Source organism: Neovison vison, chromosome 9 (genome assembly GCF_020171115.1).
Source record: "Neovison vison isolate M4711 chromosome 9, ASM_NN_V1, whole genome shotgun sequence".
NCBI lineage: Eukaryota > Metazoa > Chordata > Mammalia > Carnivora > Mustelidae > Neogale > Neogale vison.
Genome location: NC_058099.1, coordinates 3821279 through 3844963, shown reverse-complemented (window position 1 = coordinate 3844963; position 23685 = coordinate 3821279). Strand labels below are relative to the sequence as shown.

General features: G+C 53.1%; 1 protein-coding gene across 1 annotated transcript in view; it reads right to left on the bottom strand.

Annotated features, from left to right (window-relative positions):
* The window catches only part of DDX31 (DEAD-box helicase 31), a 68896-nt gene that overhangs the window by 12954 nt on the left and 32257 nt on the right, over nucleotides 1–23685 (bottom strand). The window contains exons 15-19 of the mRNA XM_044264613.1: nucleotides 22509–22559; nucleotides 20802–20941; nucleotides 15592–15673; nucleotides 9179–9290; nucleotides 3817–3985 (exon numbers count right to left, since the gene is read on the bottom strand). Of these exons, the coding sequence (XP_044120548.1) occupies nucleotides 3817–3985; nucleotides 9179–9290; nucleotides 15592–15673; nucleotides 20802–20941; nucleotides 22509–22559 (554 nt within the window). The remainder of the gene's footprint in view (nucleotides 1–3816; nucleotides 3986–9178; nucleotides 9291–15591; nucleotides 15674–20801; nucleotides 20942–22508; nucleotides 22560–23685) is intronic.

Below are 23685 nucleotides of genomic sequence, written 5' to 3'. Positions count from 1 at the left end.
GCAGCTACAGACTAAACTGTTAGGGGAAGAGGAGCGTTCTCGTGGCTCCCGCACAGAGCTCACGCGAGGGGGCGGCTACAAGCCACAGACTCGCTCTTCCATATTGTCACGGTGGCTCTGAGACCGTAAGGCGCTTGTTCTGCTCCTGGACCATTCTCCGCGGTGCCGGACAGGTGAGGGATCCGCAGCCCCCCGCGGCAGGCCTGCTCGCGACGGGTGTGCGGCTGCCTACGCAGACAGACGCCCTGGCAAACACGGCAGCTCTGCCCTCCCGCAGCAGTTAGTACCGGGCCTCCGTGGCTCCGGGGAAGATGGAAATTCTGGAAGGTCTGTTACCTTTGCTTCTCTGAAGCAAGTGCTGAGTCTACCAAGCTTCAAATCGGAACTGCATTTCGTAGGGGGAAAGGCTGTGTTTGTGACGGATGTTGCTAAGGGGCCACTCAATATTTTACCACCAGCATCGACTCCCTGTGCAGCTGTGTGTGTCGGGGTCTGGGGTGGGGGGGGCGGCTCTGACAGGTCCGCATGTAGGTGTCAGGAGAGTTTTGTAACTACGACTGTATTTGCGTGCCGGGGAGAAACGCCTCACGCTCCTTGTCACAGCCAAGGACGCAAAAGGAGCCACAGACCTGGTGATTAAGATCTCATTTGGGGACACCGTTTCTTTCCCTGAAGACTGGTCAAGTGGAGGAGCAGAAGCACGGACGAGGTGACCCTCCCTGTGCCGTGGCAGGGAAACACGTCCCTGAGCCCACAGGCCCTTGGTTTGCATTTCTAACACCCAAATTCCTCGTCTGGTGCACAGCAAAGCGAGACAGGATTTCGTGCAGCGTGAGGTGGATTTGGTTTGCAGGTATCCGAGGTTTGCACGAACACAGAACTACTCCAGGCAGTAAACCCCATCAAGTGGAATGCGGCATAATTTGGCGAATTTAGGACTATTACTTGATCCATCCATACAGAACACAGGGAACCACTCTCTTTCTTGACAGATGGATTTCAGAGGAGACGCCTGAGCTCAGAACAATCACTGTGGCCACAGCATAACTCTCTGCACTTCGTGGGCTTTAACGGACTTTTTCTTCCCAGCGTTCAAAAAGCAGCAACTGGCATTTGCTTGAGCCCTGACTGAGGTGTGGAAAATCTGTCACGTTTTCTCTGCCGCTTACCCTGACCACGATTATACGGTCCGTGTGCAGATTAGCTGCAAAGTCATTCTTCTTGCGGGAGTGACAAGATCTCCCCAAACGAGAAAAGGTGCCTGCTGCACCCCCGAGTGCCCGTCTGCGTTAGCGAGGAGGGGTGGGGTGTGAGGGTGTGAGAGTGGAGAGAAATGCCTTCAAAAGAAGGGCATAACAACCCAAAAAGTAGCTGTAGCTGAGTGGTGACATGGCCAGAACAGAGAGCGGCATTGTCACGGGCAGAGTAATCCTGTGACACACTGCTGTCACTCATCACCCGGCTCCCTGCCGCGCCAGCCAGACATCAAAGGCCGCCCCATACCATCTTACATGCTCTTTATCGGCTAATCAGCCCATTCTTCCCTAAATAAAGCCCTGTTAAATCCCCTGCTCACAGGGGTATAGTAGTCCTGGTGCCCATCTGCTAGCAGGGTCAGCCGAAGCAGGAGGCGGCGGCTCGCTCTCTCCCTAGTGGCTTCTCAAGGTAAGGACAATGCTGGCTCCAAGTCCCCCTCCCAACGGCCTCCCTGCCTTGCCGCTCCGTTTTCCAGGATCTGGGGAAGAGCTGAGGACATCCCAGTCTGAGGAGCTGCTATCTGGATTAACACTTGCTAATGAAATGCCCCGTCATAAAGGTACATCAGCTGCAAACAATAAAATACGGGAGCCACGTTTATCTGCGGGGAGAGGAAGCAGCAAATACGTGTTTCCCACCAGTCATCGGCTGGCAGGCACATTCGATCCTCTTGCGGTGCCAGCATCTTAGAGACGGCGGTAGGACGGCGGCTTCCGGGTCGCCGGGAGGTCACCCTCGGACCTGACCGCAGGCCTCACACACTCAAAATCAAAGTCAGCCTGGAGAGCTAGCAGCCGCCTCCAACCCCAGACGGCAACCCGAGGCCGGCGCCATCGTGCCTGGGAGTGGATGGGAGGCGTCTTCTCCCTCTGGGAGGACGGGCAGAGAAGTCGCCGGCTGCAGCCCCGCCCAGAACACGTAGCAGGGGTGGCGGGCAGCGCCCTGCACCTCAAAACCGCCTGGAAGAAACCAGAGCCGATGTGTCTTCGTCTTGTCTGGGCACGGATGAAAGCAGCGATGGGGAGAACGATTTGCTTCACAGAATTACCGGAGGATAGTCCCACATGAGAGGTGTTAATATAAGAAAAAAAAAAGCAACCCTCTTAAAAATCCCCAGGCCGGCAGTAGATTAGGTGAGTTTTATCTGTTACAAAGAGCCTTGCAGGTGCCAAGTCCCGGAACAGGAAACTGGATGTTCCAGGACATGAGCCCACCTGGTTGCCAGGTCTGTGTTCTAAGGTGCTTCATCTGTAGGACCCGCCCTTGTGCTGATTCTCAAAACAGTCCTGGGAAATCGCTAAAAACATCCATTTCCTTCTCCCTTCTGTAGCTGGGGAACCTGAGGCCCTGGGACGTTAAGCAGAGATGCGGCCCAAAGCCCAGCGGCTCCCATCACAGCGGCACTGCAGCGGAGTTCAAGTCCCTGGCACGCAAGGCCAGCGATCACGTCCCTGCACCGGGCGGCCCTCTCTCCCTTTGTCACCGTGCCCCAGAGAAATCAGGCGCTGACGAGGGTGGCGGTGGCAAATGCACCAGCAGCCGCTGTGCGGGGACGTGCAGGAAACGTGCACCGGTTCTCGGTCAGGGCAGGTGGACGTGGCATTTGTAATTAATAAGCAGAAAGAACGGCGCTCCACACAAAGTAACTGCCCAGAGCGTGCAAGGGTTCCCTGCCCCCCAGTATCTGTTCAATCAATCCTCCCCAACCACGTGCCACACAAACTGCCCCTAAAGGCAGCCCGTGGGATCGGAAGGATTCTGCTTCCTGCAAAGGGGCTGGGGCTGGTATTAAAGGTACCCCTTGGCTCTGAGGAGAGAAAGACCTTTTGCAAAGGTATTTTGTAGAGTTTCACGACCTCCTGAAACTGTGGAGCCCAGGCTTCAGCCTACAGGGCAGCCCTCCTCCCTCTCCTCCGGAGGACCTCTGGATAGCTGGGAACATGCTTTCTGCCAGCGTGCCTGGCGCTTGCCCCTGAGTGTGCTCAGCACCAAGTAGAGCGACATGGTGTGAGGCGTCCCGTGGGGGCCCCTGGAGCCCGCCTTTCAGGGCCCACCCAGCCAGCAGGAGAAATGCACTAAGCTGGAACACGCCGCTCCTTCCAGCTCACCAGGACGGGGCCAGGCAGATTTCACAGAACACACCAGAAGTTTTCGTACAAGCCCTGGAGAACTTTCCAGGGTGAACCACAGCACATCTGAAGCTTTGACTCCAGCAAGTCCCCAAGTCACTCTGCTGGTGGGCAGGGAGGACAACCACAGGTTTGTCTTGCTGCCCCAGTAATATCCCCACAACATCTGGACCCGGCAGGAGACCCCACTGCATTTCTGCGGGTGCCTTAAAAACCTTCAGAGGAGGTGTTTCTCCTCTGGCTCCAAGCACTGACTACCCTGAGAGAGGGGCAGACCCTGGTGATGATTTCCCACCAGGACCAAAGACGGAGGAGCTTACACGGAGCGCAGCAGCCTCGCACGGCTCCTCCCGGCTGCCGCTGGGCGCCGAGCTCTCCACACCCACCTGACTCCCAGCGTTCGTCGCGGGGCAGACTCCACTCAGCTTACCTGCTTGGGTTTGCTTTCCTTCTCTTCACAACTGCGACACCAAGATTCTGGGGGGCGTCCCTCAGCCCGAAGCTCTTGGCCACGTGGCCGAGGTGCAGCGACCGGACATGGAAGATGGGCTTCAGCTCCCGGGGGTAGGTGGCGTAGGCGCGGATGAAGGCCTGCAGAGCTGGGAGGAAGAAGGGTCGGAGAGGCCGTCAGGATGGGGGCTCGGAGCGCCCCATGGGCCCTGGCCTGGCGGCCGTCCTGCCCACTTTATCTTGCGGGACAACGCGCGACATACAGCCTGGACAGCGCCACATACAGGAACCACCCAGATCTTAACTTGTGTAATTTTTTTTTAATTCCTCAAAAAATAAACCAGGAGGACACGAGTATTTGTTGACTAAACCCAATCTATTTTCAGATTTTACTGTGCAGCGTGTCCCCACCCCGGACGGCAGGGGGCCCGTTTTCTTCCCCGTCACAGGCTTGGGGCCTTCCTTGCATGGTAGCTGGGACACAGCAGGCAGCTGGTAAGTGTTTGTTGTATAAATGAATGAAAAGCAGAACAAGTGAAGAAACTAGGACATGGTCAGTGTGGCATTCCCTCATGAAAAACGAGATCATCAGAACTTTACGTCACGGAAACATTTTCCTAATTCAATTTCACTTACTTTTTTGCATAGCTAATACATGCACATGTTATAAAATTCAAAAGGTTCCCAAGGCTTTACTGTGCTTGTCATTCTGCTCACCGCCAGGCCGTGTTACGGGGGCGGTGGCTGCTCTCCCGCAGGCCCCGCCTCCACCCGCCCTCCACAGGGACGGCTGCCATGTCCTTGTGGACTGCCAGCATTTTAAAACCAAATTCATTCTAAAGCACCTAAGATTTACTGATACAGTGCTCCTTACCCATTTGAAAACGGCATAAAAAAGGCAATGAAAACAGAATTCTAAAGAGGAGGAAGGCAATTATTAAATTCCTAACATAGCCCACAAAATGGTCCCTCCTCCCTGAAGCACTGCCAACAGCCTAGAGATGTCCGTCCGACAGCGCGTCGTGGAGGTTTCGGTCCTGTCTTAAAGTTAAGGCGGTGGCGCCCCTGTTCTGGAGCCCGGCGCTGCCAGAGAACAGGCAGACGGGGTTCTTGGGAGTGGGGAGCTCTGGCTACACCTTATCTCGGTATTCCTTTGAGGAAAGAGAGACGTTCCTATACCCAGTTCCTCTGGAAAGTACTGCAGTTCCAACGACAGTGTCTGCCCTTCTCATTGCAACAGGGCAGGAGGGCATGGTTCCGAGGGGCCCCAAGCCCAGCACAGCTGCCTTCCCTTTCGAGCCCGGCTCTCCCCCTGGCCAAGCCGGAGCCCAGCACCACGCGTCGCACGGAAAAGCAGGCTCTAAACACCAGCCTCGCTCGCCCTCGCCTGTCGAGCCACTGGACTGGCAAGTTTGCCCACAGCTTAAACGTAATATCCCAGCAGCACCGGGAGATTGGCGTTTATGAACAGTAATAAAAAGTGTCATTTTAGCAGATCAGCTCCTGGAAGGATCCTGGGAATCCGTGAAAGCTCTATTTACTGAGTAAAGTGAACTCCTTTTCCCAATCGATGAGAAATAATAACCAAGGCAACTCCCCGGCACCCCGCCGTCAGCCTGTGTGCACTCTCCCCTGCACCCCGCCGTCCGTCTGTGCTCACTGTCCTTTTTAATACCCGGGGACTCGCTTTTTCAGGGGAATCTTCAACACTTCACATGGCCTGCACCGTCCGCTGCTTCTGACACCGGGTTCCAGACCCAAGAGCTGCACAGTCCTCCTCTCTCGGGAGAGCCCCGCGGCCACCGCCCGGGAGGAGCAGGCCTCTTCTCCCCGCGCCCCGCCCCTTTCCCTCCCAAGCCTCAACCCTGACTCGAGGTCTAACGAAGTGGACGGCAGCCCCACCAAGCCAAGCCAGAGACTCCGCACCTGTACAGTCTCAGTGGTCCAAGGCCTGGCCCAGGCCCCCTCATGCACACCGCTCTCCCCAGGAAGCCCAGCAGCCCCTATTCCTGCACCAAACGGAAGAGCTGAGGTTGGGGAGCCTCTGTCCCCGGACACGCAGCCGCCCAGCCAACAGCTCCATGGGTGGAACGAGTTTGCCAAGAAAGGGCAGACGGGTCTTCTCCTGCCACCACCGCTTGCGCAGCGTTCGGCGCTGTGTATTTTTACTGACCCTCCCTGTCCTCACGGCTCCCGTCTCCCTGCGGCCCGCGACACCTGGCTGTCCTCACATCCCTGAATGGCCTCCCGTGTTTGGATGGTCCAGGGAAGCAGGAATTCCTGCAGAAGCTGCTCGCAGAGGCTTCCTGGGGGCAATGTCGACAACGCGCCACGGGAACAGGGCCTGTGAGGCCCAGAGGAGCAGAGAGCAGAGGGAGAGGGTGTTCACTGGGGACGCCGCAGGACGCTGCGGTCCCTGAGAGGCGCGCCCCGGAGTGACGGGCTCCTGTCTCACAGTCGTAAGAGAAACCTACTTCAGCCCTGTTCCTAAAGTCAGAGTCACTGGCCACCTGATCAGGGACAGCAGTGTCTTACGGATGATACTTGCGGTCAGAGAGGGAGGGAGGGGAGACACGTGTCCCTCCCGACACACGGTGCAAAGCGCTTGTCCGAGCACCTGCCCGCCTGCCATCACGCCGCAGGAGGGAGGGAAGGAGCTAATCTGTCCTCAGTGGCTTGGGTGTTCGTGACTTGGAGAAGCGGCCCCTCCTGGGCAGGCACGACTCCTCCGCACGCGGCCCCCGAAGCCGGAGGGGCCCCACTGCAGGAAAGCAGAGGTTCGTAGGTAAAGAACTCCAGATTCCGCAACTTCTCTGCAGGAGTCCGGAGTGCAGACTCCTGTCGGCACAGTCTTGAGCCACTTGAATCTAGCCAAAGGAGGCAAGAGATGAGGGGAAAGGGCGACTGCTTCCGGAAACGGACGGCAATCCCACGCTGGCTGTGAACAATGACTGGGCCAGGAAACGCAAAAGGAAAACAAAGGCATACGTCCTTGGCCCAGGTTCTAACTAGTTTTCTGCCATAAAGGCAAAACCCAGCTGCTTTGTTAATTATTCATGAGGTGGGCTCTGGAATGGCCTATAAGGGAGGCCCGTCAGTAGCGGGGAATCTGCACGCGCAGACTGAAAGGCAGAGCCGGTCTGGACCTGTGAGGTGCCGGCCGTCCCGTGCCGTGGACTGAACGGCCCCGCGCGCACCGCACCCCCTCCGCGCTCCGCACGCGCTGAGGCAGCAGAGGGGCCTGCAGCGGCCGACACCTGCCACGGGCGGCGTCCTGCCGGACCATCGCCGGTCTGAGGTGGAGGTCAGCTGGCAGGGAAAAATGCCCATCTCCCGCCTTCTGGGTGCCCCGCCCCAGCAGAGCGGCCCCGCATCCCCCAGACCCGTCACTCGGCTTGTCTCGTGGCACGACCGACTCCCGCGGCGGCGACGCCCAACGAAAACAGTAAACCACACGCAGGACGCCTCGCTACAGCTTTACTCTGACGGCCAGCACCCCGAGACAGTCCTAGTGTCGCCAGGAGATCCAAAACACCTCTGACCTCAAAACCAACGACAGAAACGACGACGTGGCCTTGAGTTCTTCCTTTTCATCGCCGCTTGGTCCCGGACCAAGAACTCCCGCGCGACACCTCGCGGCGCAGCCCAGCACGCTCCTGCGCCTGTGAACAGACGCCTGTCGCCGCCGTGACAGATCATCTACTCCCGAGAGACGCGTGCTGGTGCTTCTCTGAACGTGGGTCCAGAGGAAAACCCTCAGGAACTGGGACTTCACCGGAGGGAAACGGGAGCCCGGGCGACGGGCAGAGCGCGGGCCGGGAGGCTGTGCGCTCGCTGTAGGTCTGGTCACGGGGCCATTCCCCGGACTTCATCTTCCGTCCTACACAGTCCTGGTCTGTTCCAGGGTGACGGGCCACCGAGGGCTACCTGTGTAGTGTGCCAGGGTATACAGTAGGCACTCAGAACACGTGCCGACTAACCCATTCTTGTGCTCGATTTCCTGATGACCACAACTATCTGGAACCAGTCCCCGAGCCCTCGCGGTTGCCCCCCAGTCTGTTCGCACACCGACCATCTTTGCCAGCCCCTGTGGGCCATGTCACATCTCTGCTCCAAGTCCTGCCATGGCTCCCACTGCCCTTGGGGTCCCCCAAAGTCCTTGACAGCTTCCAAGTCTCCTCTGTTGCATGGGCCCTCCCCTGCTCTGGCCACACGGGCCTCCCTCCCGGCCCCCAAACTCCTCTGGGCCTAGCACACCCTTCTGTCGGCAGCCCTTCTGTTAGTAGTATGTGACCCTCACTCTGCTCAGCTGCCTTCAGAGCAGGGCTCACCCTGACCATTCACTCCTTCACCTCCCTCCCGGCTGTGTTTCCTACAGTTCCTGACACCCTTTAAAAAGATTTATTTATTTATTTACACTATGCTCACTGTCTGCCCCCCCCCCACTAGAGTGTTAGAGAGGTTAGGGTTTCTGTTTTGACTCCTGATGTATCCCAAGCACCTAGAACAGTGACTAATTCAATAACTATTTGTTAAATGAACGATTTTTTTTTTTTTAAATTTTCAATTTCTAAAAGGAAAAGCTGATGCTGTGGCACTCACATACTGGTAAGCCAGCCTGACATTCATCTCAAAGCAGCAGGTAACCAGCAGAAAGAAGGGCCCAGCACGGACCGCATCTCACCGGCACATGCGACACACTCACCAGCCATGACACGCGGCATACCGCCGTAAGAAACATCCTGCTGTTCTAAGCCCTTTCCTGCATGAACTGCTGAGTTCCCACTAATGCCTGGTGATCCCAGGAGCCACGTTATCCAATAAGAGGGCCTGAACAGTAAATGAACACCTAGCTCTCCTGGAAATTCCCTAGGAATTGGGTTCAAGGTCTAGGCCTGCCCTCGGTACTATTCTCTCTCATCCTCCTTTGTATGACCAAACCAAGACGGCTCAGGTCTGATGCTTCTGGTCCTTATCTTCAACTCCAATTTCCATGCCTACAACGGTCTTTGCTGACATGTCATGTCTCATCTATGCGGCTTTCAAAGAAACACAAAAATGGATCCCTGAGATCCAAGTCACTGGGTCAAAGTTCTCGTCCTATGTAAGCCAAGATAAAGCCTCATTTGTGTGAAACATGGGGAAGGATGAAATTAGCATTTAATATCGCTTTAAAGCCTTCTGTGCCTGCTTCTAGACCCTGTGGAACAAGGGAGGCCGAAGGCTTTTGTTGGAGAGCAGAGACCCCCAGTTGGCCTCTTAGCCTGTCGGGGGTCTGCGGGTGGAGGTGGGACAGCATCCTGGGGGCTGTCCATCCACGAGCACCTACGAAATCCACCGACCTTTCTTCGCCCAGGAGACCCTGCTCTCACTGGAGTGCACGTAATCTTCAAATACCGTCTGCAGGACTGTGGCTCGCTCTCGGATTTCCTGGGGGCCGGCAGCACGGGATTTCTGGGAGGGTGGCGGAAGGATTAAACAAGAGACAGAGTCAGAGTCAGGAATAATGAAGCACTTTATAATAGATTTAATAACAGTAAAATCACCCGGTAACCACTGAGGGGCCAACAAGGGTAATCCTTTCAATATTACTAGAGGAAAAACGGGAGCCACAAGGATGTTAAAGTCAAGCAGAGATGAAGATGGCTTTGTGAGGGAGAAGATCGGGTCTATTTATTTACTTGTTTACTTACTTACTCATCCTCCTGGCCTCTTGCTCAAAATGAATGCCCACTGGAGACACTCTGGAATTTTCCAAGTCCAATCTGGGCATTTAAAACATCACTGAACACAGGCAGGTTTCACATGACTTGTGTGTCCTACCAAGGCCTTAAATCTTCCCCTTCCCTCAAGCTCCTCAGGGGAACAATGGGATCTTCTCTTTAAGAGGGCCCCATAGGGGCCTGCGTGACACTGAGCCTGTCCTTGGATTTCAGAGCGTGCTCCCTCATTCCTGGGGAGGCACAGACTTGTAGTGTTTCAGATCCACTCTTTCAGCCCACTGTGCTGGATGCCAAGGTCCTGTCACGGAGTGGGGGGGTGCTCCTTCACACCACATTCAGAGAAGACTACACTATCTCCATAGCAAACATGACATCTGTACGCACTCAGGTTCTACAGACAGAAAACGTTAATAAAAACTCATATCCTTTTCATTCTTCAAAAATCCCAGAGAAAAGATTTCCTTTTTTTATATCCCCCTAAAACTGAGTGTTGTTTCCTATATCCTTCTTTTTTTTTTTTCTCCCCTAAAGTAAGCTCGAAGCCCAATGTGGGGCTTGAACTCGCAACCCTGAGATCAAGGGTCACACGCTCTTCCAACTGAGCCAGCTAGGGACCCCTGTTTCCTATGTCTGAAAACACGGGTGCTTTCTACTGAACGTGAATCTGAGATCCAGAGAACCCAGATTCTCCAAACTCAACTTGGCTAATACGTCTCCCCCAAGACATCGATGCCCTCAGAGATGGTACCCAGCCTCTACAGTAGCCAACACCCACCGCCCATGTGGGTCACCAGGAGACAGTGTGAGCCCCTGTCCCTGCTTCCCTTAACGCCGCAGAAGACAGGGTGTCCACACCTGTGTCTGGAGCCTGACCTAGGCTCCAGAGTCTCTTTCCCTTTTAAAGCTGCCAAAGGAAGAACAAAGGGGAGAGAAGAAAAAGCCTCATTCTTTGGGTCCACGTCCCTCTCTCTGTATTAATAGAGACTTTAACAACCTGAAGATGTTTTTAGCTTCGTCAAATCACTCCTGCTACCTGTTTGGTTGATGACAGTCTAGCTGATTTCACAGTACATGGTCCCCTAAGGGTTTTATCCACTCAAATGTCAAGAGAAAAGTCACTCAGGGGCGGTGTTATGAAAGTGGACATTTGCTATTGTCATTAACAAGGATTTTTTTTTTTTACCCTCTTAACTGATGTGAAACGCAAACTTTTTTTTTTTTCTTTTTTGCTGCCCTCCTTTCGTGAAGCCACCTCAGCAACGCAACTGTCACCTTCCTTGTGTGTGTGTTTTTTTTTAATATGAATGTGAAATTAGCGAGGATGCCCTTTCCCCTGGCGGACAGAATCCTCTGTTATTAAAAAGTAAAGCACTTTAATAATGAAAACTTTTTCCTCTTTTTCCTGTGTTTTAACTGTTTAAAATTAATGAGAAGGGCAGAATGGTTGTCAAAGCGATATTGAAAGCCGGGCAGCCAGGACCGAATGAGCACAAAAATCCCTCTAGAGTGTTAGATAAACAGAGCTCCAGCCCGCTCGAATCCCTCTGTTGGTTATTGTATACATTCTGTAACAGCTCTCAGAATAGATCTGAGAGCCAGGGAGGCAGAGAGGTTTCAGAATTCCAATAAAGGCCTCAAATTAAAGACAGCCTGGTGCGAATTCCAGGAGAAAATTAAAGAGACCTCAAGCTTAAGTGACAGGTGACTTGCTTCTGTGTCACAACTGTCAGGGGATTTAGTGATAATATGGCAATATATTACAAAGGGCTTTTCTTATTCCCCCTTTAGGTTTCAAAATGAGGCATCTTTTCTTTCCAACCCAAAAAAAAAAAATTACATACACACACATATATAATGTGTGTGTACAAGTGAAATAGGTAGAAAAAAGGCGGTAATACTAGGTTCACGCATTTGAAATGAGGAGGTCAGTTTTAGGGAAATATGAGGAAAAGTTAATGCAGAAAACACAATATACTCAGGAAAAAGCATGTCTTTCTCTCTCTACCCCCACTTCCAGAAATACTTTATTTTAAAATTACCCCTCTTGAGAATGAGGTGTTTCTCAGTTGTCTTCCGGGGAGGACAGTCTAAATTTAAACTGAAGACGGGGCAGAGCCAAGCACGCAGCACCAGCTCGGGCCCAGACAGGGAAAACGTTGCCGTAATGAGAGTGGGTCAAAGCCCGGAGGGCGCACGGGGGCCCTGCAGGACCGGCGCGCCCACCCCTCAAAGACGCTCAGACCCAGTGCCGGTTAATGGTGCTAACTGGCAACTAGTGGACCAGGGCTAGCTTAGTAAAACGCGGTTCCAACGGTCCACGCTCAGGATTCCTTCGTCCATAAAGCCCTACTGATCCCGGGGAGAAGAGACGATCAAAGGGACTGACGAAAGGGGCTGCTATCTCATTTTAATATCTCACCATGACCCAGGCTTTTTGTTAAGATCCGTTTACAGGCGTGTTTCGTAGAACAAAAAAAACCTCGAAGAACAAACATGTTTGGATTGTGTGCATACTTTGAAGATGAAAATTTCACACCTATCAAGAGGCAACACAGGAGCTGAAGATACTCGGGCTGCAATTTTTGTTTTTGGTTTTTTTTCCTGTTGTAAAAAGTTGTAGGTGGTAGCTGTGGTGGGGGGGAGCATAGCTTTTTTTTTTTTTCCTTTTTTTGGTAAGCACATCTTGATATTGCTAACTTCTAAGGTATTTTAAAAACTAAACGGAAGGGTTTTGTTTTAATCACCTGATTGCCAAGTGGAGTTTCACCCTCACGCTTCCCTAGAACCTTCCGGGTGCTTCCCAGTAAAGTTGAAAGATCAAATTTATTCTCTTTGTAGGTGGGTGAGGATTCGCACACCCAGACGTAGCCATATATATTTCATACACCTAAATATGAAATATACATTTTACAGATGCTTCACTCACTCTCTTTCTGTTCACAGAAGCCCAAAAATGTATGTGCCAAAGGGACATTTACAATGGACTTCAACCGAGCGAGGAGAAGAGGGCCTTATAATGAGGTGTCTGGCTACGTGTGTAAAAAGCCTATTTACTGAGCTCACATTTATCTGTCTGATGCCGGTTCATGTGCTAGACACAACTGCCCAGACTGCGAACAGCAATTAAAACATACCGTATTTCTTACGAGAAACGGTACTACAAGTTGTACCTAGCACCCACTTTATTCGTCTTATTATTCACACGGATCACACACGTAAACCCCTCTTCCAGGCTGTAGATCTGTGTGATAATTAGGAATGCAGTCAATTTCATTTAGTTTCTCTTTGGCCTCTGAATTCAAGTTAACTGTGGTTAAACAAGCCAGGTTTGCATCAGCGGGACACATGGGACCTAGTATGATTAGTATTCTAAGCTAACCTGTTATTTTGGTATCAGTGAAAGCCCAACATTGCTGGGCCTTTTTTTTTTTCTTTTTTTCAAAAGATTTTATTTATTTACTTGAGAGAGAGAGAGCAAGCAAGCACACAGAAATTGCAGGGGCGGGGTGGGGGGCGGGAGGCAGAGGAAGAAGCAGATTCCCTACTGAGCAGGGAGCCTGATGTGGGACTCAATTTTGGGACCCTGAGATCATGACCTGAGCCGAAGACAGATGCTTCCCTGACTGAGCCACCCAGGTGCTCTAAGCGTTTTTCTGTTTTTAAAAATGAAGTCCACCACACCTTAAAAATATAAAAATATGCTATTTGTCCCCCTCCATCAAGGCAGGAGCTTGGGGCTGGGACAAACTGACAGGGCCCAGAAGTGCATGGAGTGTTTTTTGCTGAATTTTAGGTCAACCTCACAGGAACCTTCAAGATGGGCACCTGTGTTCTCAGGTTAGAGATGGGAACACTAAGGCTGTAGAGATGACAACCTGTCCCAGGCTGCAGAACCACCAGCTGTGAGGCAGGGACTGAAACCCAAGTCTGCCTGCCTTGGGGACCCAGCTAGACTTCAAGGCTGGCCTCACGCCCAGGAAGGGACTTACAGGGTTGGGGGTTGGGGGGTGGGGAGGCGTCGGAGCACAAGGCCATGGGAGGGCGCAGGTGGAGGAACGGCCATGGCTCGCTCCTGGAAGAGAAGAGGGCACTGAGGCTGCCCTGCCCCCTCAGGGGGGAACGTGCATCCCATCCACAGAAGCACCTGACGATCAGCTCCCCGGACAGAACTGGTGTGTGCCCGGTTCGGGGACAGACACCGACACCAGAGCCTGTCCCAGGAAGTGTAAGTAAAGATGAGACGGGACTGAGGCTTCACCGTCTCCTTCTGTGGCTTCACGGTTGCTCTTATTTCTGGGGAGCAGACAGATGCTAATGTTGCAGGCGACACAGCAGAAAGCCCCGGGCTTCGTGTCACCGAGTCTGAACTCTGAATCCCGCATCTGCCACTGACGACGACGACGGACACCCTTCAGAACTGTGCTGGGGTTTTTAGGTTCTTTCTCACTCAATCCTCCGATCTCCTCACGAGAACAGGAACATGACGTACGAAGACACTAATGCTTAGGAGGTTCTAGTCCTTGCCCAGAGCCACGGAGCTGGAACAGGGATTAGGAATCTGACCCCGAGGCCGTGCCCTTAACCTCTCCCCTGCGCTGCCTGCAGGAACAGTTCCCTGCCTCCCCCATACTGTCCCGCGCCTGTAATGAAGTGTCCAGGGGAACATGAGAAAACCCGACCTAGAAGCATGCAGAAGAAGCGTGCCAGGACCAACAAGAGTCTGTTTTTTGACTGGTCCCCTCCCCTGACAACAAACGATCACTGCGGAATGTTTCCTGATGAAATACCGCTTAAAGCAACTGCGGATCGCCAGAGTCTTGCTTAACTGCTTCTCTCGCTTGCAGGGTTCTCTGCTGCGGGGGCGCTCACTGACCAAGTCGCACCCCAGTGCCGACGATGGCTAAGGTGACCGGAACGAACAACCGTCTAGCTGTGCTGCCTCGGTCTCGGGAACAGTAAGGGACGCACGCTGCCACAGCGGGCCGACCACGTGCTCCGACGTCAGGCCGCCCCGTGGACGTCCCTCGCCCCTCGCTCTAGGCCTCGTCCTGTCACCCAGGACGTGCGACAAGAGCACCCGCCGGCCGGGGCCGCTGGCAGGAGTCCATGGGACCGAGTGTGTGAAGAGTGCGGCAGGGCCCAGGACACGTGCTGGGACTACGTCCCTCTGCCTTTTCTAGGCTACGTTTCCTCAGGTTCTCTCTGCAACAAGAGGACTGAAGTCAGGGCCGTCAAACCAGGTCCCAGCCTCGGGGCGAAGATCGATCCAAGTAAAGACACCTCTTGACACACAAAAGAAACTCTGACCCCGCATCTATTTGGCTCTAATTTTCCAGCCTATCCTTAGGCTTAGGAAAACAAATGTAAAATATTTAAATAATTAATATTTCATAGACAAAACTGCATTCGGCAACATCACACACACGTGTCTGTGACGCGTGGGTCTCCTGGGCACGGGTGGGGTGGGGTGGGGAGCAGCATCCGCGCAGGGGCCCAGCCGCAGAGAAGCAGCAGGGAAGGATGCCCCGGGTCTCTCCGTGGAACTGCCTGGATAACACGGGTTTTTCTCCCTGAATCTCAACGTTACTCCTCTTCGGAGTGCGGCGCCCACACTAACACGGGTGAAGCGGGGTGTCTGAAAGGACACAGAGATCTCGTTCCTCCATGTTGTCTTGGGCCGATGGGTCCCATCTGTTGTCCTCGCTGATAATCTGGACAGGAACCACCAGGGCCGAGCATGTAACCCTGCCCCAAACTCACTCTAGGCCAGAAGGAGCCCTCCTTTCTGGGAAGCCTGCTGCGGCCCGGCGGACTTCCAGAATGGACGGCAGCCCATTAACCGGATGAGACCAGCAAATGCACCGGAGGCAAAGAGAGAGAACCACAATCAAGGTTTGGTCTCCCTTAATGTTCATGGTCCCTTCAATGCCTGCTTGACAGAGGAATGAACTGTCCCACGCACACAGTCTCCATCACCCCAGATCAAGAAACGAGGGACGACTGTTCACAAGTACATTAAGTAAAAAACTCACCTGGCTTCCCCACCGGCTCCCTTTGAAACAGTCGTCCCTTGTCAGAGCAGACAAAATCTCTTCCATCTTCATCTCAGACACGCTGTGAAGGGAAGAGCACATCGAGGTAAACTTTCTGTTCTTCCAACGTCTGGAATCTTGATGCATAAAACTGGCCGGTTCTCCGGCTAACTGGATATAAAGCAGAAGCTACACGTTTACAGGAAATAGTTTCCTAAGCCTTCAGAAGGAGTCTGGAATGAAGGGACCCCTGTGACACGTCAGGGACAGATGGGGTCATACTTCCAACACTCTCCATCTTCTCTGGTGACTTGCAAACAGCTTACATTTAGAGTCTCTGTAGGGATCACGCCATTTTTAAAAAAAAAAGATTTTATTTATTTATTTGACAGAAAGAGATCACAAGTAGGCAGAGAGGCAGGCAGAGAGGGAGGGGGAAGCAGGCTCCTCGCTGAGCAGAGAGCCCGATGCGGGGCTCGATCTCAGGACCCTGAGATCATGACCCGAGCTGAAGGCAGAGGTTTAAGCCACTGAGCCCACCAGGCGCCCCGCGTCATTGTTTCTTCATACACCTCCACACAGAGGCCTGCTTATTTCTAGACTACCTTGACTTGGGCAGAAGAAGAAATTAAAAAAAAAAAACATTTCTGATAGTCTCTTTAGTTTTAGACTTTAAAAAAAAGCCAGGGGTGGGTCCAGGTGGCCAAAGGTCCTTAACTGTTGGGGTCAGCTCCTCAGGGAAGGCTGAGCAGTGACCCCACAGTACCAGAGCTCTCTCCTCCACCCAGAAGGGCGTCTACCTTCTCACCTCTTAATTATTAGGGGTGGGGGACAAATGACCTCTGACAGACCCAGAGCTGTGGACAAACAGCTGAGATCACAGTTTGGGTTTCTGCTGTGAGCAGAAGCCACCCTGAGCCAGGGGAGGAGGCCCTGCCTCGTGACAGGGTGGGGAAGCCTCCGCGTCCCCCACATCCTGTGACGCCATGGCACTGAGGCTCGGGCGATGCGCGCAGATTCAGGTATTAGGGCCTGAGGAAGGAGCAGGAGCTGCTGAAGACATACTTCTCAGGGAGGGGAAAGAAAAAAAAAAGGGAAGGAGGAGTTCTGGGGAGAAAAACGGATCATAAAAAGATAAATGATTTCCTTGTATGTTGTTTCTTTTCTTTTTTTAAAATGTAACAGCAAATTAATACATGAATGGCAACCTCTCACGTGGGAGAAGAAAACCCCCCCTTCCCCCAAAGGTTACTCTGACAAAGCTATGAATGAAAATGTCACGTCTCTGACAGCGATTACCTGAAATGTGTCACCGCTTCCCCGAACCCCCCAGCCCCCGCCCCGCCACATTCTCTCCGCTGCCAGCTCGCAGGTCTATGGAAACGTGAAATCTTTTTACAGCAGGAGTCAACCGGAGAAGGCAGAGCAGGTACCGTGAGGGTAGCAGTTTGGGGGAAAGGGCTCATGATTTCACGGAAAATCTATTTTTCATGTGAGAGAGCAAAGCTGTGGCTGCCGAGCTTGCTTCTTGTTGGTGCCTGGAAATCGGAAGGTGAAAACACCGCCAGGCCTCTCCTTCTCTTTACCTAGTGGACCTGCCTCTACCCGTCACTTCTTTTCTTGAGGGGAAAAAAAGGAAAAGGAAAAGGAACTAAAGACCTGGGGGTGAGCTCTGGAAGCAGGGAGAAGGAAACAAAGAGGAAGGCCATTCAGAGTCGGGGATACAAAGAACTGCTCACACCACCGAGGCCGCGCTCTGAAAGGAGGGAGGCGCGGACACTGCGGCCAGGGCCGGCCCCGCTGTGTGTGTCCACGTGACAGCGCGGGGCGCCCAGGCACCGGGAGCGCGCGGGAGCGGACAACGGACTGCAGTGATTTACAGTTTAAAAGGGCCTCCCTCCTATTCTAAGAAATCGCTGCTTCTGAGGAACAAAGCCAATCTACTCTGCTTGTTTATGGTTCTATCAACAGATCTGATCCACCCTGCCTTACGACGAAAAGAGACAGAAAAATAAATTCAGGGAACTGTCTCATGCCTGGTCTAAGAAATACACATTTTGAAGAAGCATTTACATTTTAATAAACCAATGACGACTTTCATTAGAAACACATTTAAAGGAGAAGCGGAAAACAGGGAAGAAGTTGGCAAACACCAGGAAATCAGAAGGACGCAGAAACAAAGTCCTGGGCATCTAGACAGAGGTGGCAACGGCCCAGGGCGCCTGTCTCTTGCCCCAGCTGCTAAATTACACTGTCAGGGCGAGTTCCACAGTGCACGGTGTACGAAGGCAGGCGGCAATTTGCTGTGATGGCCCTTGCTGCCGTGAGCCTCAGCCTGCCTTCCTGAATCTCCGCTCTAATTCATCAGCCTCCCAGCATCCTGCTGCCTGGCTCCCTGGTTCTCAGGCAACACACACACACACACACACACACACACACCTTTCTTCTCCATTTTTCTTTTCTTTTTTTCCTTTTTAATATTTAGCAGTGTACCTTTTGTATCCCCAAAAATGCTCAAGTCTGCTTCCTTCCATGGCACACTTTGTAATCAGGTCTTCTTACGTGTAATTTTTTTGTGTTAAGTCAAGATACCCAACATCTAGCCCTTCCTCAAATCAAGAAGCATGAGCCAAGGCTACAGAGTAATTCCGACTAGTATTTCGGGATGGTGGTGGTGGGGGGTTGTTGATTACATCAGGCCCACGGAGCAGTCAGTGGATGAGGGGCACAAAGTTCAGTGGGGGCATTTTCAGGACAGAAATGAAAAGGATTCAAGGATTCTTTGCCGCGGGAATGGATGGTCTCTCCACAAGAGACCTGACTCTCTTCCTCTGGGTACTTCTGTCTTGATCTTTATGAGCTTCCCCTACAAGCCCACTCAGAACCCCCGGGTCGTGGTGCTTCTCTGGAATGGGCACACGGCTGTGCTGGATCCCCCACAAATACCGCTGGCACAGTTTTTTCCAGAGACGGTCACAGAGAACGAGTGTACTTCTTGTAGCTTTAAAATACACGTGGCTCACTAATATTCAGGCTGGTGCTATTCTTTTCCCCTTTCGAATTTAGGTTTACGTTTGAGCCTTTCAGAGCCATCAGCCTGAGTGTGTATTAAAGACCGCTTGAGAGCAGAGAGGCAAAGGCACCCAGGCGCAAGCTGTGGGCCTGGGCAATTATCGCCTGACTTCATGACGCGGGCACCCACTTTTCTGAGCTTATCAGGTCCCGGTGACTGAGCCCAGGAGAACATCCAGGAGCTGCGGACAGGAAGGAATGGAGAACACGAATCTGTAGGTCTGGAACAGAAGGTGGGGGAGGACAGCTGAGGGTAAAAGGCCGCTGAGGAGCAGGGACGACAAATTCGCCTGTGGATGCTGACACCCGGCTCCGAAAACACTTTCTGGAGGTCAACGAGTTCCCATGCTCGAGGAAAAGAGTCCCAGTGCTGTGACAGGTCCCCAGCTGTGAGGACGCGGTAAGGGAAAACGGGAGAAGGGGCTACATCCGTGGGTTTTCATTCCACTCCTCGGTGTCTCCGGGATCCAGCTGCCCAGTGGAGGGCTGTCCTCAGGCCTGAAAGCACCCACAAAAAGGACGGCCAGCCCCCCGCCCACAGGCCTGGGAAACCAGCTGGAGAGGAAGCTCTTGGTCAAAGGGGAGGGAACAACTGACGGTGAGCATTCCTCTTACAAGGGAGAGCGAATCTGCAGTCTTCCCGAAACCAAGAGAAACCACTCTTTCAAAGTGAAATCGTTTTATGATATTAAAGGACAGGAAAACCCAAGCCGGGATTAGTTGGACCCACTCGAAAACGCCTCCAGGCTCATCAGAAGTGGGGTCCTGCCTCCCTACCACTGGAGGGTGTGCACAGGCACATTTTCTGAGGAAGCCCCAGCTCACAGATGTTCCCACGAGCAACCCTGAGACAGCTGAGTGCTGCGGAGTCGGCCCTGGGTGCAAGGAGGGAGGGAGGACGACTTTCTCTGCAAGTGCTGAGAGAGACAGGGAAAGGGACAGCTCTGCAGGTGGGGACTACGGCAGGTTGGTGGGGACGGTCACAGGCAGCTTTCCGTGCGGATGGCCTGCGCTTGGTCCCCAGACCAGGTCCCATGCCACCTGTCTGGAAATCTCGGTCCAGGTGCAGAATGCTGGGATTCTGCCGGCCCTATACTTGAGAGAGAGAGAAGACCTCATCGTTGACACGATGCTTCTCCTGAAATACCGGGCTGGGCAAGGTGAAGCGCCGGCACGTGAGGTTCTTGGGTGCCAGCGTCATGGCGGTTCCCAGCAGCAGACGGGCAGGCGTCCGGGCATGGCAGGAATCGTGTCCCACCCTCCTGGGCGCACACACAGGACTCTTCTGTGCCTCCAGAAACACTTTCCACATCACTGTGCTATGTCTGAGCAGAAGAAATGATTACAAGTAGACAGTGTGAAAACCGTACCCCTTCGGCAGTCCATTCTCCAGGCTTGTGACTTCAGCTGCCGGAGGTTGTACAGAAAACATGACGAAACACTCATTTCTGTGACGCACGTGACTTATTCGCTCCCGGCCAGGCTGAGACACTCTTCTCCATCTCTGCTTCGCTTGTCCTTCCTGGGCGAGGTCAGGGTCTGCTGGAGGCCCCAACTGCCCTTCCCGCAGTCGTTGGGCTGGCGGGCCAGGGTAGGAGCGGGGCCTCGCTCAGTGTGGCGGCTGCCCACGAGACGGTGGCCGCACAGCCCGGGCTGTGAAGGGGTGCGCGCGTCTGGGCTGCCCCGAAAATGTTTCCTCCCTGCGTTTATTTTCCTGGGGGAGAGGGTGCTGTGCGATGAGTCAAAAATACTACTTTTTTCAAAGACAAATCCCCTTTAAACGTACAAAATGTTGAGCGTAAAAATAAAAACTGTGACTAAGGAAGGTCTTCAAGCGACTGGCTGGGAGGGCCGTGCACACGTTCCCGACAGAAAGGGGAACGAAACACAGACCTCTCTCTTACAGAAAAACCAGGCGCAACAGACCGCTCTGTGACTTAGTCTGGCAACACGATGAGAATTGTCATGTGCTGACGGGATGAAGGGTTTTGGTGTTTGCCACTGGCTATTCTGGGACTCATTTAGGGATCACAAGGGTTAATGACTCTCCGTCAGCTTACAAGGCCCATCCACTGTAAAGGCGACAGAAAGTTAATTAGGTGAGATCAGCCGAAACCCCGTTCAGGTTTCTGACTCACTTGATTTTGTGAGAAGCCAACGAGTTGACATATTCTGCCTCCGAAGGAGCCAAAATGAGCAGGCTGCTCCCATGGCAGCCAATCCGGGCGGTTCTCCCGATCCGGTGGATGTATTCAGCAGGTGACGACGGCGCGTTGTACTAAAATGGGTAACAAAAATGAAGCATTCACAGATCAAGGGATTGCCATTAATTGGAAGTGCAATACCCCTCACCTGCCTCCAGGTATCCCAAGAATTAAACCCCGGTGCTATGGTTACCCTCACGCAATCCCAAGGAGAAGTCACTCAACCCTGAAACCCCCGACTTCACTGGAAATAACGAGGCTCTGACACGCAAACGTGAACAGCGGCCAAGTTTCCGATGAGCAAGCCGCCTTCCTGTCCCAGTATCTCTTTTGTAATTTTACTTCTCCACAGGTCTCTTCATTTTCCTATCTGCATCTTTTCACCACGGTGACCGTGCAAGGTGAAGTCCAAGGCAGGCGGGGCACCCTTCTGCAGGACGGCCGCGTGACCTTGGCCTGCTTCCGTGGCAGACACAGCAGTGGGCAGAGGCCACAGAGGACTGGACGGGGTCAGGAGGAGGGGCCGGCTGCTCGCATGGGAGTTCACTCCACGCCACCTCACTGCACTTCCACCCGACCCCAAAGGCACGGAGCTGCGGGGCAGCTGAGAGGCCGGTTCCCCCAACACAGGGACTTGCTCCTGCTCCTAAGGACAGCCTTCCTGACTTGACGGACAAGGCAGACTCCAACTCGGCAGAACACATTATTTCAGATACTCTAGGGCATTAACTTCGTCACCATGAAAAGGAACTGACCATCTAACCACCCTTCCTTTTTGTTCTTTGCTGCTACACGACTCAAAGACCAAAAGGACTACACTGTATGGGGGAAGGGCAGGCACGTGGATCTAATCCATCGGATACAGAAAAGCTCTGAATGATCAATTTTCTGTCCACCTCCTGCCCCCAATATTAAAATTGTCCTGCCTTTTTATCTTTACTTTGCTCTGTGGCCATCAGGAAAGCAGACACAATGCCTCCAGTCGAAAGGCAGCCGTCTGCAGCTAGCAGATCAGACTTCCTAGCCAGTGACAGGCATGCAATTCCACTAAAATGTGAATAAACCATGACTCACGTAAATGGGGCACGTGTCCTCTGGCCCCCACACAGAAGGGCATAAAAATACCATTCTGCACACTAACGAAAAGAAAAAACAGAACTGAAACCACTAGACTCTAGTGCTAACACCTGTACCCTCTGGCAAAGCGTCTAAGGCTAGAGGTACGTGTAAGACGCTGTCAGGGACTTAATTGCCCCCTGCAGGTCAATGTACACGGACACGGCGCTCAGGACAGCTGAGCCATCTCCTTCTGGACACAATGAGACCTCCCAAGGGCCCTGGTAATTCCTGTTATTTTCACATTGCTGGAACTTTGTGTGTGACACGCGTAAGTCTGGGAGCAGGGCAGCCCTCCCCTCCCTCCCAGGACTGCTCAGTCTGGCTGGTTCCCCGCAGCGGCGGGGTGGGCTGGCTGGGTTCGGGAAAGCTATCTGGAGCAATGAGCAGATAAGGCTGGTTGCTGCCTGGTTACCAGGGCAACACCCAAGAGGCTAATAATAATTATTCCACTTAAAGCCAACGCATCTATTCGCAATCATGTATTCCTGCCTTGAGCTCACACCTTAACAACTAAAAAATTACCTGAACAATCCACGTGACTTGAGGGAGATCTAAGCCCCGAGCTGCAACATCCTTCAAAACAGAAAAGAATATGACTTAGGACTGAGTTTCTGAACCTTTTTTGGGCCATGGATCCATCTGATAATCTAATGCAAACGACGAGAGCTCACCACCCCCAGGGAGCACAGGCGGGTGTACGTCCACACACACACACGCGCACGCGTGGACACACACACACACACAGTGGCATACAACTTCAGAGACCCACTGAAGTCCATCTGGGCTCGAAAATTCGAACTCAGGGATCAGTTCTCCAGAACCTGTTGGTCAGGCATCACTACCCACTCTCCTAGAACATAAACTATTAGCCCGAGAACTGAAGTCACGATCAGTTGTGTCAGGTATGAACTCTGGAAACTTCTAGCATGTATTATTACTTTCACATTTGCTCTGAAGAACCACTCTACAATCAATGTCTTCATGGGTTCTTTCCCTGGCCCCTTACCAATCGGCAACGCCTGATAGCAACATGGCTTTGAGACGTGTGGAAGGTCACCCCAAAGTATTCCTTTGTGGAGGGGAACTGCAAAGTCTTACTGGGGACTTCTCAGCCTCAGAGAGCAGCAGAGACCAAGTAACGTCCCACCCAAGGAGCACAGGCTCTCTGCTCTCGAGCGTCTGCCTGACCTTTGTGGCAGGGACTGGAGAACGGGTATCTTCCGGTGATTAGGGACAAGCTGATGTGGGGCATTCATGTCCAAGCACGACAGTCCTAACGCGGTTATCCGGGGTCGGCACGTCCTGAGCACTGACTGCGCACTGGCAGCGCGAGAGCTTCACTGTACTACCTCGAGGGCTCTTCCCAATGACTCTGCAGCAAGACGACCCCTCCCACCTGACGGACGGGAAACCAAGGTTCGGAAAGACGAGGTAATCTGTCCAGAGACACACAACTAAGAAGCAGAGGCAGCCCTCAAATCCAGGTCCATTTCACTTTTCCAAGGCCGTATTGTGCTATTCCTTCATCGAAAAAGATGCTGCACCCCTCAATAGCTCTTGGTGGGAACGCAAAATCGTCTAAAACCCTCCCGTGGGAAGGCCGGCAGGACCCAGCGAAACTACATATGCACTGGCCCTCTGACCCAGGTGCAATCTCACTCCTAGAAATCCATCCCAAAGACACTGGCAAAAAGACAGC